This window comes from Helianthus annuus, chromosome 11 (assembly GCF_002127325.2).
Source record: "Helianthus annuus cultivar XRQ/B chromosome 11, HanXRQr2.0-SUNRISE, whole genome shotgun sequence".
Classification (NCBI taxonomy): Eukaryota; Viridiplantae; Streptophyta; class Magnoliopsida; order Asterales; family Asteraceae; genus Helianthus; species Helianthus annuus.
In genome coordinates this window covers 30709798-30727773 of record NC_035443.2, presented here as the reverse complement: position 1 = coordinate 30727773, position 17976 = coordinate 30709798, and the positions used below count along the sequence as shown (strand labels likewise).

The 17976-nt window shown below is 36.7% G+C and overlaps 2 protein-coding genes and 1 non-coding gene across 3 annotated transcripts; all 3 read right to left on the bottom strand.

The window, feature by feature from the left end:
• Positions 1 to 3179: 3179 nt before the first annotated feature.
• LOC110888007 (protein ALP1-like) lies at positions 3180 to 3812 on the bottom strand. The gene has a single exon (XM_022135554.1). It carries the CDS (start codon positions 3810 to 3812, stop codon positions 3180 to 3182), a length of 633 nt encoding a protein of 210 aa, XP_021991246.1.
• A 1250-nt stretch (positions 3813 to 5062) lies between these two features.
• On the bottom strand, positions 5063 to 5135 carry TRNAA-AGC. Its single transcript has one exon. It is a non-coding gene; the product is annotated as a tRNA-Ala (tRNA).
• Positions 5136 to 15828: 10693 nt separating this feature from the next.
• Positions 15829 to 17118, bottom strand: LOC110889949 (21.7 kDa class VI heat shock protein). The gene is made up of 2 exons (XM_022137515.2): positions 16781 to 17118; positions 15829 to 16352 (listed from the first exon to the last, which is right to left on the bottom strand). The coding sequence occupies exons 1-2, from the start codon at positions 17073 to 17075 to the stop codon at positions 16105 to 16107; spliced, it is 543 nt and encodes a 180-aa protein (XP_021993207.1). The 5' UTR covers positions 17076 to 17118; the 3' UTR covers positions 15829 to 16104.
• Positions 17119 to 17976: the final 858 nt, after the last annotated feature.

Genomic DNA, 17976 nt, shown 5'->3' with positions numbered 1-17976 from the left:
TAGCGGGTCGAAAGCACTTAGGTTAGGTTCCGATTTAGAATGTAGGCTTTGTTAAACCATATAACATGAGTTCCAACACTCATTTGGTTTACAAGACCTCATTCTGTCCGATCTTCCGATTTAGGTGTCTATTGTTTGACTAGTGATTCGATCATTAGGTGTTGCTTGAGTTTCCTTGGTTTGATTGAGCTTGTTGAGTTCTTTAGATTGAGGATACCTTGCACTTCAAGTGAGTACATAGTTCCCCTATTTTACTGTTTTCAATTGTTTTGGGGTGATTCATATGTACAAAACGATTTCAAGGTTTAAACGATGATTTCAAAAACGATTAAGATGGTTTATACAAAACTAATAATGATTTCAATAATGTAAACGAAATTGTTGGTTGTAATTACATAACGAATGACATTCATTAGCTTTGGCCGAGCCGACCAGTATTAGGTTATGGTACCATAGGATCTGACAAATCCCGTTATCAGACTACACCCATAGTTATGTGTGGGGGTTATGTAGGTAACGACCGAATCTGTGATTGTTAACTTACCCTTTGGTGGTTTGTTAATATGAGAAACGAGGTAGACGAGTCACGAAGGTTTGAGTGTTATTAACGAGATGACCAAAAGTAGTTTCACTATTAAAACGAATACGATTTTGGGACGAGTTAAACGATTTGAGACGACTTAAACGAGATAAACGATTTGGATAAACGATTGGTTTTGGGTAGTGATTAGATAATGGGACGGGTGTAGTATGATAGAATCATGGTAGATACGCCGCTGGTACATCTTATATATAAGTGCTTCTATCATATTACATTGCGTGTCATTATTTAGTTCACTAGGGAAACGATTTTGAAACGATGTCACACAACGAGGTTTTTGAAACGATATAAACCATACGAGTTTTATTAACGAGTTTTTACGAGATGTTTACAAGTTGTTATACTAAAACAAATGCTCATGGCTACGAGATTTTATAAACTATAACCATCTTGATTTGAGTTGGTTACTTATGTTGCAATACACTTTTCAAAACGAGATTTGTATTTTGACTCTTGTAATCTAACGAGGTACTGCAACAAATAAACGAGCCATGAATCCGATACTCCCATAAAACCTATGTACTCGCCAGCATTTCTTTGCTGACTTTATTTTTACATATGTTTCAGGTGGTATTGCTTGATGTAGTTTGCTAGGAAGCTTGTGTCACATAGGACCTGGACGAGGCCTTAGTGACTTAAAAACAGTTATAAACAATATGTAGTTCGTTTGTTTTGGTTTAAAGACAATGTACATTGCATAATATTTCAATAAAACGAAACTTTTAACTACCATGGTTGTGAAACGATGATTCTGTTACAACACTCCCCGACGTTTCCGCCACGGTTTGTTGTTTTAACGTGGTCGAGGTGTGACATAATAAGTCAGTGATTTAAATTAAGATTGAGAGAGGAGACTTGACATATGGGTAAATGACCAAAATACCCCTTTTCCTGATTGGTTGAGAGTGGTTCTCGTGGTTCTTACAACTGGGGGTGGTTTTCATTTTAGTGGCTCCCTATGTAACTATATAAAGCAAATGTGATGGATAAGATTGTAATTTTACCATGCATACAAGTTATCAAGCACCATGTACATGGATGAGTAAGCCATTTTAGAGGGGTTAAATCTGTATTTCACCTAAAGTTTTAAGACACTAGAGAGTTAGTTGGGGGATTTCAGCCTTCCTATTGAATGCTTCGGTTTCTAATCTATTCAGTTCCTTCAATCATATTCAACTTATACATATAGAGAAAATCTGGAATAAATCTCCAGAAAGATAATCAAGGAAAACGATAAGAGAGAAGAGGATTGAGATCAGGAATGACAAAGATTGAAGCTGCTACGTCTGGTAAACACAATTAGGGTTTCATTCGTGATTTGCCAATTGTGTTTTCTTTGATTTCATGGCTCTGTTTTCCAGGGACATAACCGTTTGACGGCTTTGTCATCCACAACACTGTTGCCGGAATCCTCCATTTTAGGTGCCTCTTCTTCTCTTCTTTGTCCCTCGTTTTCTTCTATTTTTATAACCTGTTGACAATAGTTACGTAGTTTGATTGCTTTTTTTACCCATGTTTAGTGTATATTCGAAAGCAATTCGGTATTTTGATGTTGTTTATGATTTCAATACAGATGATTACAACCTATATTTGATCTAAATCTGTAGATATTTTTAGATTGAAGGTGTGTAGCAATTAATCGAAATTTGTATCTAAATTCGCTAATCGATGTTCTGATGTTTGAAATCAGTATTTGCGTTTGGTGCTCCGGTGACTAGCGACCACGCTTTTAATCAGGTCGGTGTTCCACCAAATCAATTCAACAAAATTAAGTGACATAGGAATATAGGAGGCTTTGGAAACTACCTTTTTTTAACGGCCAACAGAATCAATTCCGTGCACTTTTGGGGCACCCACTGGACCAAACGGAGTATTCCGAGAGTAACCCGAGTTCACCACCAATTCTGCGGAAAACCCGGTAACCCACCCGCCCGTAGGCAGGACGGTGGAATTACTGGTAAAACCCGTTTGGCTTAAAGATCGAACGCAGGTTTCCATGGGCCTCCTATCATTGCCCACCAGTACATTAATCTGCACAAAATGAGAGTTGAATCTACATCTCCCAAAAAAAATGGAGGCCCTCTACCAACCACTTGATCTAGAAATCATTCGCTTTGTAGACTACCTATTACTAGTTACTAGTAACCAAACACAAGGTATGAACTATATGACTAAGTACCAATAATGAATACAATAATTTTATATTTTATATCAATGTGGTAAGGGTGGAGGGTATGGTCGATCACCCTAGGGTGTTTGAGTGAAATCCTACCCAATAATATTATGCCATGTCAACGCCCCATTCCACTCCCCATTTTGCACTCAATCAGGAGGTATGGTCAATCACCCTAGGGTGTTTGAGTTATATATTTTTTATTTTCTAGAAATTATTCATCAAGAAACAAAACATATTTTAATGTAAATAAAAGTACTTTTAATTAAAAAACGCATTACATAAAAAAACCTAATTTAAAATATAAAAATAAATTTAAAAAAAAACCTAATTTATAAAAATAAATTTAAAAAAAAAACCTAATTTAAAATATAAAAATTAATTTAAAACAAAAACCTAATTTAACTATTCGTCGTTGGAATCCGCTAAAAGGTGGGGTAAATCTTGTTCTCCAAGATGCTTCACAAGATCATATTTTAGTCTATAATGCGTATCTTCATCAATGAGCTCGTTATAAGCAGTGTCTTCGAAAACGGGCTCGACTGGAGGATCCCGAATATGTACCGGTGCAATCGCGTTTCCGTCGTCTTTTAGAATTATATTATGCATAATAATGCACACATATACGACCATCCTAATTTTTTTAACACTCGTAGCACGCATCGGGCGATAAAGTATATGCCATTTTGCCTTTAAAACACCAAAAGCCCGCTCCACGTCTTTTCTTTCCGCCTCGTGTTGCCTCTTAAACTTCTTTTCTTTCACAATGTGAGGATACGGAAATGATTTCACAAACACGTACCAAGTAGGGTAGATTCCATCGGTAAGATAGTATCCACGCTTGTACAAGTGGTTGTTCACGTAAAATGGACATTTTGGTGCAGTTCCATTTCGCTCAGTAAGAAATAACGGAGATTGTTGGAGCACGTTGATGTCGTTTTGTGAACCTGCTGGACCACAAAAAACATGCCAAATCCATAAATCCTGAGAGGCCACCGCCTCGAGCATAACTGTCGGGTGACTGTGATCCCCCCTCATATATTGACCCCGCAACTCCGTTGGACACATTCTCCAAAAAAATGTGTACAATCAAGACTACCCAACATCCTAGGAAGGTGATATTTCTCCTCATGAGCTTGGTACAAGAGCGCAACATCGTGGCTAGTAGGTCTACGTAAAAACTCGGAAGCGTATAAATTACATACCGTTTCGCAAAAATATTCTAGACTTTCTCGGGAAGTCCTTGTGGACATATTTAAATACTCGTCGAACTCGTCTGGAGCGTTACCGGTTGCTAGTTGCTTAATCGCCGAAGTAACTTTTTGAATCGATGTAAAACTCTTCCTACCACTAGCATCCGCGGCGTCTTGAAACTACGAGTTATTCGCTTGCATGTCACTCAAAATTTTTAAAAACAACCTTTTGGACATACGAAACCTTTGACGGAAAACCTCTTCGTTGAATACGGGCTCCTCGACAAAATAATCTCTCATAAGGTTTTCGTGACATTTCACTCGATCTCGACGGACAGATTTCCTTTTTCTAGAAGTGTCCGTGTCTTCCAGTTGAGCGGCTTCGTTAATAAGAATTTGGAAAAAAATTTAAACTACTATCGCTCGAGGAAGAATCATCGTCTTCACTAATATCAATTGGAAGGAATAGCGGTGGTATATCATCCATTGAAAAAATAGAAGAAGTGAATTTTTTTTTTAAATAGAGTTGGATGGAGAAGAGTTGTGTGTTAAATTGATGGAGAAAATATGGGTTTTATATAAAAAAAAAAAAAAGCAAACGGTCAAATAGGGGGCAACGGTCAAAAAATCAAATCAATCACCCTCTAACCCATTTTCGGTAAACACTCACCGATTTTCACACTCTCTCTCCAACCCACCGAACACTCTCAATCACTCGGTATAGTCACCGATCGGTGACTATAAGTCACCGCTCAACTTCGCTTATTATACCCGCCACCCTAAATATCTTTGTGTATAAACAACCAATTGAGGAGAGTACACATATTTTTCCAAACAAAAATACAGATTAAACTGAATTTTAGCTGAACAATTTATTTAAAAATTTTGAACTTATATTATTACTTATACGGATCCAAAAGAATATTATCAAAAAATACACTATTTTTTATGCTAGTACATTATCAAATAATCCAAAAGAGTTTATTTATTTTACTTGAAATTTTCTAAAAAGAACATATTCTTTTTTCCATTCGGATCCAAAAGAAAAAAAAAACATGGACTTAAACAAAAAGACCGTAAAATTGTATAAAAAATTGGAGATGCGGGGTATCGATCCCCGTACCTCTCGCATGCTAAGCGAGCGCTCTACCATCTGAGCTACATCCCCTTTTAATACGTTATTACATATATAATATATATATTTAGTGATTACTTCTCACGGGTTGCAAAACTAATCAAACTTGGGTTGCTAATTGACACCCAGATACTACAACATTTTTATCGAACTACTATATAACTCGGTCTGTATTGAGTATTAAGCAACCGAGCACTAATAAAATATATTTAAAAAAAATAATAATAGAACCTGGTTGGTAACAGAACATCGAGTATCATAAGCTTCTAATAATGTCAGATTTTTCATAAAAAAAAAAAAAAAAACTGTACGTTATATTTTGCTTCTTTACATCACGTCTGGTCTTATACTAGAACATGATTATTTAAAAAAACTGGGTTATAATTGAAAGGACTTATCGAATTTTGCATTATTGATTTGTTTTTTGTTTACCAGCATTATTACTCTTGTTATAATGGATAGTAGGGGTAACGGACTAATAGACACGGACAAAATTCACTTAAATCATATAATTAAAATACCCTTTAAGTAATAAACAAATGAATTTGGGACATGTAATTAAAAGTGGGAGGTTAAAATATGTTTTTTTCTAAAATGTGTTCTTTAGGATATTAGGCATGGTGATGTTACTAGTCTCTATATCATCGTCACATCATCTTCTATCTGTCAATCACCAACCAATATAGTGTAGTGATGGTCATCACTAGAGGCGCATCTTTGTAGGGGCCCATGGGGAGGGGGCGCCCGACCCCCTGAATTTTTCGCTCAATAGTGTCTGGTATGTAGTTTTCGTATAGAATTTTTTAGGTATATACGTTTTTAACCCCTCGGTTTTATAATTTATTAAGTATATACGTTTTCGACCTAACGGTCAGAAATTTCAAGCTTCGCCATTGTCCATCACCATCTTCCACCGCCAATCAAATTCATCAAAATCTTTAAAAGATTCTCAAAGTTTGGAAAGGTGGACCGTGGTGAGTGTTAATATATCCATTCTTTCCACGCATGGAGGAGGAGGGGGCAGTGTATCACTATTACCATATCCCTCGTGGCATTCTATAAGCCTCACTATGACCCCATACCCACTAGGCTTAGGCAACTAATGTTTAATTATTTAGTAATGATTCCTTAATTTTTATGTAGATCCTTTTAACATTGTTCTCATAAGTTCATGATTTAGAAAGAAAATCCTTTTTTTTCTTTCCAATTTTAAGCTCTAGAAAGACCATACAAATTAATGCTATAAAAACCAATATACTTTTTCATCTTATATTAAAAAAAAAAAAGAAAACCATAACTCAATTTTGGTACATTAAATTCATTAAACTTGTTTAAAATCCACTTTGTGAAATCAATGATAAACACTAATGATTATATCATATAAACCTCTTTTTGCTAATGTGAGACATTACCTCATCAATTTAGACCACTTTTAAGGGCTGTTGTGTTGGGATTGAACCCTAACAGAGGAACAGATAATGTAAAGCCAAAACCGGATCCCATCAGTGGACTCCTAATAAGCAGCAGTTTACTACAATCTCTCCCCTTGACAGTGGTTATCTAACAGCTGATAAATGTTAAGTGCTGCTCAACTACAACAACTGATAAACCAAACTCTGATGATTACCTAACAACTGCTGAAGACAAACTCTGTTGCTCTATCTACTGCTGTTTCCTAAGTGCTGCTGAAGTTTCAAGCACTGCCCTCTCAAAGGCTGATCATCTTTGAAGGAAGAACTGAAGACTCAACATCTGTGCTAAGGCTACAACAGTGGAACGTGAAGCAGTAGTTTTCCTTATATTTTGTATGTTAGTGAATATCAGTTGTTACATAACAGTAGTTTGTATAGGACAGTATTTGTAGTTTGTTAGGTCGTTAGATGTCACTATCATGGTGACGTCAGCTGAAGTATATCAGTAGTTTGGTTTGCCTATAAGTATGACAGTACTCTGTACTGTTACACTTGATCGTTTTGAGTGAGTTCTTCTCCTCAATTCATCCTTTCATCTTGTGCAACCAACTCTGGTGTGTCAGGCTGAGGGGGAGTTTAGATTGTAAGCTTTTACTGTAATCTTTTGCTTATTTGTAAATCATTTGATTTAATGAAAAGCAATTGTTTATCAATCTCTACTTTCCTTTGTTTGTGTTTACAAAGTTTGCTACCCATTTCCGCTGCACTTCATCATTTTATGCAAACAAACACAAATCATGACAGCCTCAGATCCTAACAATTGGTATCAGAGCTTGGACAGTTAAATTCGATCTAACAATCAATTTGACATAACAGTTCAGCTCAAAATTCATTGATACTAAGGTTGGTTGCATTCAGTTGAAAAACAGAGTAATGAGCAAATCATGATCAAAATGGTTGTTCAAAAACTCTGTAAATCAACCAAGATGTCATATGACACACAAATCTCACACAACAAATGTTTTCATACATATGTCACTTATAGTTTTCAGATTTGCAAAATATCTGATAAATTATGAGATCGTTAAATGTTTCAAAATGAATTACAATTGTTGTTTTCGATATTTGTGATGTTTTTTTAATAAACACTAAAGTATGTACCTCAGATCAGCAAAACTTGTGTTCATCTAAAACACCTGCATACTGCTGATATCGAAAAGAGGGAGAAAAAAACTTTAGTCAAAATCTCTCGTGTGTTCAAAGGCATGTTGAGTGCCTACAAAAGGACCAAATCAACCTTGTCTAACACATATTGAGAAAATTAAAATGTCAAAACAGTCCTAATCATAAGTAATGTGAAATCTGAACTAAAACATGTTCAAACATGGTCAGATTTCTTAAAACATTGCTTCAAAGTGATTATGGACAAGGTATGTTCAAAATATAATCTCCTAGTGAGTATTTCTGAACATATGAATAATAAGGGTAAAAAGGAAAAGGGGGAAATAAACAAAATCTCAAAGTGTGACTATCTCAAAACTTTTGAAATCAAAAGAAAAGAGTATTAGCATAAAACACTTGTGAGGTTAGAATTAGATCTTCAGTGGTCATTATACAACTGTGTGCATTCATCAATACAGAAATTGTTCTGGTAACAATGGCATATCCAGTGATTGTGCTTAAAAGAAATTTACAATCAATTGACAAGAAAATGACCCAAATAATGGTCAGAATAACTTGAGAATAATTTGATCATTTACTTGAAAAGAGTGTCAGATCCTTTTGATTATATCCAAAACATCTTTTTTTTAAAAAAGGGGTGTTTTCCTTTTAATAAAACCAGATGCATTTTAATTTCTATAAAATGTATTTTGAACTTTTACTCATTCTTAATAGTGAAAGTTCATCTCTGGTCAGGATGTAATCTCCTTATTTTTTGTGTGAAATTACTATCCTTAAAACTGGTCAAAAGGAAATGACTCACACATCAAGGTCATGTTCAGCTCAAGTTTAGTTTGTCACAGATCAGAAATTGGTTGTTAATTCATTTTTGAACTACTAAGACACTCATGTTCTAGTAATTAGACATAAAATGAGTTGTTCTAAGTAAAGCAAGACTTCATCATCTGGGATGCTAAACCACTGTCTGAAATAATAGACAGATGGCAAAACCTTGAACAAAATTTCTGAAGATGACTGCTGACAACTTAATCTTGATATGATACATCTAAAATGTATCTTGTTAAGAATAGCATTTCTGTAAACAACAGATGATAGATAAGGTATTGTGTTTTCACAAAGACAAAGATCAATATCTACATCTAAACCAACAGATGCTAAAATTATTTGTCAAAAGTCAAAACACTGCTGCACAAACAGTTGTTAAACATATAATCTTCATTTTTATCCACTGTTGTATCTAAAATGCTGTTGTGCCTTAACATCTGTTTTCTAAAGTCTGTCCACTGCTAAAGTGTCAACCTCTGTTCTTCAAAAACACTGATGTTAAAATCATTGTTTCAACCACTGATACATCCACTGTTTCGTTTTGTTACCGTTGTAACTACTGATGCTTGATCCATCAGTAGTTGTTAAAACAACTGTCTTCCATCATTTACCATTCCATCAGATGTTTGACACGTGGTCCGTTTTTAGCCTTCAGATCAAAATAACCGCTTCCACATCAGCAATCACTTTTTTCCCTAAATAAAACCCTGATTAAATCCAAACAGGGGATTACACTGTCGAATTGAATTCCAAACATTCTCTTCACAAAACAGTTTCCCTCTCATAACTCCAAAAATCTTCTTCGATATTCATCATCAAAAATGACGAAGCCAAAATCGAAATAAAAAACAAAACCTTCATCATCTTCCTCCAAAAAAGCAGAAGCCACTGAAATGGCCGCTGAAACCATGGAGATACGCTACAAAGCTCCACACAATTATGTGGGTATACTCACAAAACCCACCGATAACCACACATTCGATTCCATCCTTGACATCCTTTCTGCATCAAAGTACAAAACTTTGATAACAGCAGACGCTCATATTTACCTTGATACCCAGAGAGAGTTCTGGAAAAATGCCACCCTTGAAAAACAAGGAGACATCATCGCTGCCATCAACTCCTCGATACAGGGTAAGAAGGTAAAAATTTCTCCGAAATCCATCTCTGAAACCTTTAAACTCGATGATCTAAATGGAAAAACCTCTTTTACAAAAGACGAGTTGGTAAAGGATTTCATGAACAGGGGTTATGCAGAACAACCAAAGGTAGATACCCTACAAAAGGGTTATTTCCCTTCTGCACCCAGATTTTTATTTCACACACTGCTCATGTGTGTTTCAAATAAAACAACGTCCTTCAATGAGATACCAACAAAAATTCAATGCCTGGGGTATGCAATTTTAAACGATAAAAACTTTAACTACTCCCAGGTAATATTTGATGATTTGGTAAAGAACGTTGATAATAAGGCTTTTCTGCTCTTTCCGAGATTGCTAAGCTATTATTTTGAACAAACATTTGTAGAGAAAGATGCAGAACTGCCCAAACAAGGTGTCTTATTCAAAATAAACTTTCTAACAAAAGAAACTTTTTCAAGAATGATGGCACCAATAAAATTAAAAACAAAAGAGGCAGAGCAGGTTTTAGAAACTGCCACTGACCCTGTAGCAACCACTGCTGAGCCCACTGCTCCAGGTGATCAAAGTAGCACACCCACTGCTTTGAAACCAACACCTGCCACCAAAAAGACCAAAAGAAAACCATCCAGAAAACCCACCAAACCCACACCAAAGGCAACTCTGGAAGATGAGATCCCAGAGTTAATGCCAGTGACAACACAAAAGTCACAAGAAACCACTGCTGCTACTTCCTCACAGCAGTTGGAAGAAAGATCTCAACCCCAGCCTAAAACTCCTCCTGCATCATCACAAAAGGGTCAGGTTGTAAGCACAGGGACACCACATTATGAAGCTCTGTATCCACTCGGATCCATCTTCCACAGTCCTGATCCCAAGGACATGTCTCTTTCGACCCACACACCCTCACCAATAATATTACCACAATCAATAATGCCCCTGTTGCATGCAGTTGATATGGCACAGACACAAACCAGTTCCTCTCAATCACCTATTACTGAGAGTATACCTCCACAAGTGACTGGGTCTGATGTGCATATCTCTGCTATCCCAGCAACAGTTGAGGAGGTTACACCCCTTGAGTTACAAGTAACTCTTGGTGGTAGTTCAAGTGGAGCAGCAACTACAACTGATGGATCAACAGATCTTCAGTTGAACAGTTGTTTCATAACTAAGACTCCCTTGAAGGCAATTTCTTCCATGGCAACATCGGTAACCACCAGTGAGTTAAATATAACCATTGGTACCATCAAACGTTTATCGATTGCTGAAGAAAGAAGTCCCCAGTACCAAGAACAAGGGGCATCAATGGATGATTTTTGGGATTCACTTCCTAAGTCAAACATTGATACAACCACTGCTGGTGGGGATTCAGATGATCCTGTTAATTCAGGTGATGATTCAAGATATAATGAATTGACGGCCAGAGTTGAAAACCTGGAATCTTCAGTTGTAGAAATAAAAGATATGGTGCAGCAGCTGTTACAAGCTCAAATAGCCCAATCATCTGCTCCTCCTGCTCAAGCACCTGCTCCACAAGCATTTGCTGCAAATGAGCTATGGAACATCCTCCAACCACTGCTTGAACAACAACAACAAATGGCTGCTAAAAAGCATGCTCTTCAAGTACAAATGTTGACCAACATGGTTGAATCTCGGTTCAAAGATACTCAAGCTGCTATCAAGGCTATAAAGGCCAGCATTCAACAGAATGCTCAAAGTGAGAAAGCTCCATCTGCCATTTTCTTCATGGATACACCCCTGGCAGATAATGCCAAAAAGGGGGAGAAAAACAGGTTGAAAAAGAAAGGTATAGAAGATGGGATGCACATTGAACCTGAGAAACCCAAAACAGCTGATGCACCAGCAGTTACAAAAACTGCTGCAAGTAGCCAAACAACTGCCATCTCATCAACACACACACCTCTAACACACACCACCTCATCACACACCATCACAACTACTGTTCCACCACCATCTGTGTCTACAACACAAAAATCATCATCAAAACCAAAAACCACCAAACCACCATCATCCAAAGCCACACCACCACTGCCTCCTGCCATAAAGCAGAAGACAGCAGATGTTACAACATCTGCTGTAGTGACAACAGTGATTGAAGCACCAGTTGTTTCAACCACTGTTAGTCAATCACAATCCACTGCCATCCAATCTCAAACCACTGATCCACCCAAAACATCATCAGCCTCTTCTTCAAAAAGGAGAAGGGTCTTCATTCCTGATGATGAGTCACCACCACCATCACCACCTTCAAATATCATTTCCCATTCTCCATCCCCTGCTCAAAAGCAGAAGACATCTGCTGACATATCAACAGTTGTAATGACAACAGCAGTTGAGACACCAGTTGTTTCAACCACTGTTAGTCAGACATCCACCACTGCCCAAATTCTTCCTATATCTCTTCCTATATCACAACCACAGCTCCTAAAAAGAAAAAGAAAGCCAATCACTGCTGATGAAGGTAGTCATGATCCAAATGCTGCAAAGTATCCACTGGAACTGGAAGCCATCAAAGATGAGATGTGGCAGTTTTACACAGAAGCAGACCCATCAAAAAGAAAATTCTCCTCACTCATCGGCTATATAGCTCCAGAAGATATAAATGATTATCTCAAGATAAAGGCAAGGCAAGCTAAAGTTAAAGCCAAGGTTGACAGTGAGAAAGAAAGGCTAAGTGAAGAAGGCATTGCGAATAGACTGGAGTTCTACCTTGCAAAGGTTAAGCAGATGGAAGAATATGCACAAGAGCTAGACAAAGAAAAGGCTGATCAAAAGAAGAGATTGAGAGATCAACTTCTAGCCTTCATCATGAAAGAAAAGTTCTATTCTGCTGAAGAATCCCAGTTTAAAGAATGGCCTTTAGTAGCTTTGAAGCATGAGGCTGAAAGGATCCAAAGAATCAAAAATGATCCCTCAAAGAAGAAAACTGCTCCAAACTGGAGTAAGTACAAAAGACTCATTGCTGATCTCACTGCTGAGTATAAAAGAAAGAAGAGGGAGTTGGTGGATGCTAAGATAGGCACTGCTGAAGCCATATCAAAATGGTCTAGGCAACAAACTGATGAGGCTTATGAAAGACTTGAGAAGCAGAGGATGAAAGCCTCTAACTCTCCTAAAAGGTCTGACTACAAAAAGCTTCAAGAGCAAGTCAAACTTTCCGAAACACAGATCAGCACAGCAGAAGATTTTGTCACAAAGCTGAGTAAAGAAAAGAAGGAAATGCTATCTGCTGGAGTAGATAAGAACAAAGAAGCTGAACAGATTGAAGAAGCTATGAAGAAAATAACTTCAGATAAAGAAAGATTGGCTAAACTACAAGTCCTTGCCAAAAAGGTTAAAGTAGTAAGCCAAAAGTCATCAGCAGGCATCACAAACAGTGAGCTGATTGACAAAGAAGTTGAAGCAGATATAGCTGAAGCCAACAAGATCATTGAACAAGCATTCATACGAGTGTCTGAAGCTCATGATGCTGCTCTTCACTTCTTCAGGCCAATCACTTCAAGTTCATCAGATAATAAAGCTCTCCCAAGAAACCCATTGAGTTCAAAAATACTAAAGTGGATGTCTGATCAAAAGACCCACGTATTGACTTTGCTCAGATTCAATGGTGATGTGAAGCATATATCAAAGAATCAGGCACTAGGCCTAGGTGCTGAAGATCTACAGGATCTCCTTGAGCTTACACTGTGCAGGGATGAGGATGATACAAGTTCCAAGGATTTTGAGGAAGATTTTAAAAGAAAAGCAATGGAACTTCTGATGAAAAATAAAGGTCCTGAATAAGGAAGGGTTTTGGCATTATCTGTTCCAGGGGGAGATTGTTGGGATTGAACCCTAACAGAGGAACAGATAATGTAAAGCCAAAACCGGATCCCATCAGTGGACTCCTAATAAGCAGCAGTTTACTCTAATCTCTCCCCTTGACAGTGGTTATCTAACAGCTGATAAATGTTAAGTGCTGCTCAACTACAACAACTGATAAACCAAACTCTGATGATTACCTAACAACTGCTGAAGACAAACTCTGTTGCTCTATCTACTGCTGTTTCCTAAGTGCTGCTGAAGTTTCAAGCACTGCCCTCTCAAAGGCTGATCATCTTTGAAGGAAGAACTGAAGACTCAACATTTGTGCTAAGGCTACAACAGTGGAACGTGAAGCAGTAGTTTTCCTTATGTTTTGTATGTTAGTGAATATCAGTTGTTACATAACAGTAGTTTGTATAGGACAGTATTTGTAGTTTGTTAGGTCGTTAGATGTCACTATCATGGTGACGTCAGCTGAAGTATATCAGTAGTTTGGTTTGCCTATAAGTATGATAGTACTCTGTACTGTTACACTTGATCGTTTTGAGTGAGTTCTTCTCCTCAATTCATCCTTTCATCTTGTGCAACCAACTCTGGTGTATCAGGCTGAGGGGGAGTTTAGATTGTAAGCTTTTACTGTAATCTTTTGCTTATTCGTAAATCATTTGATTCAATGAAAAGCAATTGTTTATCAATCTCTACTTTCCTTTGTTTGTGTTTACAAAGTTTGCTACCCATTTCCGCTGCACTTCATCATTTTATGCAAACAAACACAAATCATGACAGCCTCAGATCCTAACAGTTTGTTTACTTTTTAACGAGACTCTTAATGGTTCAGATCTCTTACTGGTTCAGCACTTAATGGTTCAGACTGTTTGTTTCATGAGCAGATGTCTGAATGGTTCAGACATTTGCCTCTGAATGGTTAAGTATTATACAGAGTTTGAATGGTTAAGACCTCTAATCTGAATTGGTCAGACATTTGTCTCTGAAGGGTTAAGCATTATACTGGCTCTTAATGGTTTAGACCTCTTACTGGTTCAGCACTTAGGGGCTGTTTGGTAGCCTCTTAATGACCATTCAGATGCTACCTCTTAATGGTTTAAAACCTCTGAATGAATAAGAGGTAACCTCAAGTCTGAATGGTTAAGAGGTAACCTCAAGTCTGAATGGTAAATCATCACATGTCACATTATTCTACCTTCTCATTGGTAAAATTCTTAATGGTTTCATTAAGGGGTAGCCTCTTAATGAACATTCAGAGGCTACCAAACAACCCCTTAATGGTTCAGAACTCTTATTGGTTCAACACTTAACCATTCAGAAGTTGCTAAACAGCCCCTTAATATTAATCATCTGAAAGAATACCACATCAATTTTAACTCTTTAAATATAAATTCATAATATCTTATGTAATAAAAAGATATATTCGCGTTGGAAGGTCACTTCATCACTTGTTTAATGGTATAACAAGTCATTTTTTAAAATTTACAAATACATATATTTTAAACAGCTTTAGTGAATTTAATATATTAAAGTTGGGTTGAGTGATTCTTTTTCATTTACATAAGAAAATATGCTGTTTTTTTTATGATATTGTCGATAATAAGAAAAAAAAAAGTAACAAGATTATAAATATCAAATAACATTGGTGTATGGAACTTTAGTTCAAAATGATTGTTAATTAAAATCAGGAGGTTAAGATTTAACCGGTTCAAAAATATGTAGTGGATTGGAATGTAACCAAAAGACATGTTTTAAGTGCTCTCATCTTAGTTTTTTTTTTTTTTTTTTAACAACAAATTTGGATCACTGACAGACTACTGGAGTATCATCGTGCCACCAACGGAACTACCCGATCATATCCATCTCCACTAGACATAATGCCTATACACCAATTCAAGATGAAACCCAATAAATATGGGAAAAACCCTCTTGTGAGAATCGAACTCAGGACCTATTGGTCCTAAAGTCTTATCCCACCCCCAAGATACCACTAGACTATAAAGCCATATAATTTACGGGCAAAACATACAACAAAAATTACCATAAATAAAAAACCAGTATGTTTTCTTTTTGGGGTTCTTAGGGGAGTGAAGTTCTGACATGAAATTTACAGGCTTGGGTTTAGTCTAAATGGTTTGGATCAGTTTCAGGTCAAACTTACAGTTTAGCTAAACCGGTCGCGTTTGGTCGCCAATGCGTGTTTGCAGGTTTACCCATTTAACTCGTGTTGTGTTCGGGTTCGTGTGTGTGACATGATTTTTACATTCGTGTCAGGTTCGACTCGCCAACTAGGGTACACGACCCATTTAATACCCCTCGCTTTAAACCTTCAAGAACAAACAACAAAAAAATATATATATATTTTCCTTTGAATGTTCATAGACCACTTTAGGTTTGTCTGTTCTTTTATATACTTTCCTATTGTTTCTTCATTGTATGGAACTATGGAAGTAACAAGACATCAAGATTCAAGATCCATATGGCTTTACTATCTTTTCATATAGAAATGCACACTCAAGTTGTTTATATAGTTGTTAAAAAACCAAACACTGGAAACCTTTGAGTCGATATCATGCGCTAGCATATGTAGAATCTTTGATCACCCTTCCCTTATGTCACATTCTGTTGAAGTTTGGGAAGTCTGATGTCCAAAATGGTGTCGTTGTTCACATGCGCCTCGGTTTTCTTCCAATCCACATTTTCAGGCAATTCTAGCCTGCGTACGAAGCCTCGTTCCCACCATTTGCCACTTTGCCAGTCCGGTGACGCTCTTGATTCTCCTTTGTGGTTCCATAGCCCACTAATCTCCATAACCTTCCCATTCTCAACATAAACTCTAATGCTGCTTTTTTCTATATCTGTTGCAAATGAGTTGAAAGGTTTATTTTACTAGAAGAAATAGATTTGTATTGAAACAATATCATTTTGCAATCATATTTGACATATTATTTATATTTATATAAAATACAAAGTTATTTGACAAAAAGTGTTTAAGTCAACCCAACCAGGCGAAACATGTCAACGTGTTCAAGCTTCACAAAAATCACCCGTTTTAACCCGCCCATTTATCACTTCTAGTCAATAGCATCTATTAACATGTAAGAATTATTAACATGCTTTTACTACAAATTTGACAAAATAAATGGATAGTTAAACTACTTGGGTGTTGATCAATCAATAAAGATGTTCGTATGCTGGTCTAATCGCTACAACCGTATATATACTTCAGCGTTAAACAGATCAAAATCTTGAATGATTCAAATCTAAGGATAACATAGAGGCTTACCTGGTAGCTCGGTTTTTAGGACATAACACGCTTCTGTTTGAAACCAATCCACACACGGGTTCTGAAGATCAGACAACAACACACCCGGCTCAAATTCCCAAAGTGGAAACGCGTCTGATGGATCAAAGAACTTCTTAAACAATAATGGTCCAAACAATGATTTATTACCAAAAACCTTATGCATGACTGGACCTCCTTTCGCCATAAATGCACCAAAAACGTCTTCTTTCAAAGGAACACGCCATTTATGTGGAGTATGATCTTCGAATACAACCTCAAGTCGCATGCTAGCCATTATTCTAGAGTCGCGCAAAGTTAAAGTTTAGATGTTTTAACACTTCTTATAGTTTAAAAGCTACACAAAAAAGCAGAAAGAATATATATATTCGACTCGAATATATGCAAGAGTGTAAAGTTTTGCACGAATATTTCATTTTTTAGATATTTTATGGAGAAATTTTGGGCACCATGGCTAGTGACTCAACCATTGGACTATAATTAGGAAATATGTCTTGATTCTGAAGTTATATCCTTGGATCACACTACTCGTATCGCTTTAGTTATTATTCGCAACCTTTTACGGCCAAGAATTCAAAAGAACATCTTTATGACAAAAAAAAATGATGCATAAGAATCTTGGAAGCTCTTGTCATCTTGCATTACATGAGTGGCCTTATCTTTAGCCCTAGGAACAAAAAGAGTTGATTTTTTAGGACATTTGACTTAGAATCTCATGTTTGGTGGCATCTGTGTTATGGGTTTTTAGTGGGGTCTTTAAAGGTGTGTTTTGATGTGTTTTCTATGTGGTGAGTTCTATGCTTCTATAGTTGCTTTTTAGCAAGTGGAGTTTGATAGATTCTTCATCAAAGGTAGATGTGTGCAATTGTCAATAAGGCAGTGGTGGAGGCATAAAAATCTATATATTGAGTGCATAAGAAGTTTCAATCCTACACGTGGGTAATATGCCACTTTAAAATAAATAGTATAACGTGACGAGGTTATATTTTAAAAGTATAAATGGACGCATATATAATCTGGTTTTAAAAAACCGAGCTTGATAAGTTGATTAAACATGGTTCTTCATCAAACAAACGGATTATATATACCAATCAATGATACCTGATTCGAAGTGCAACAACAAGTCTTGAACTTGGTAACAATTCCTTATATCGAACTGGGTTTGACATATTTTTGTT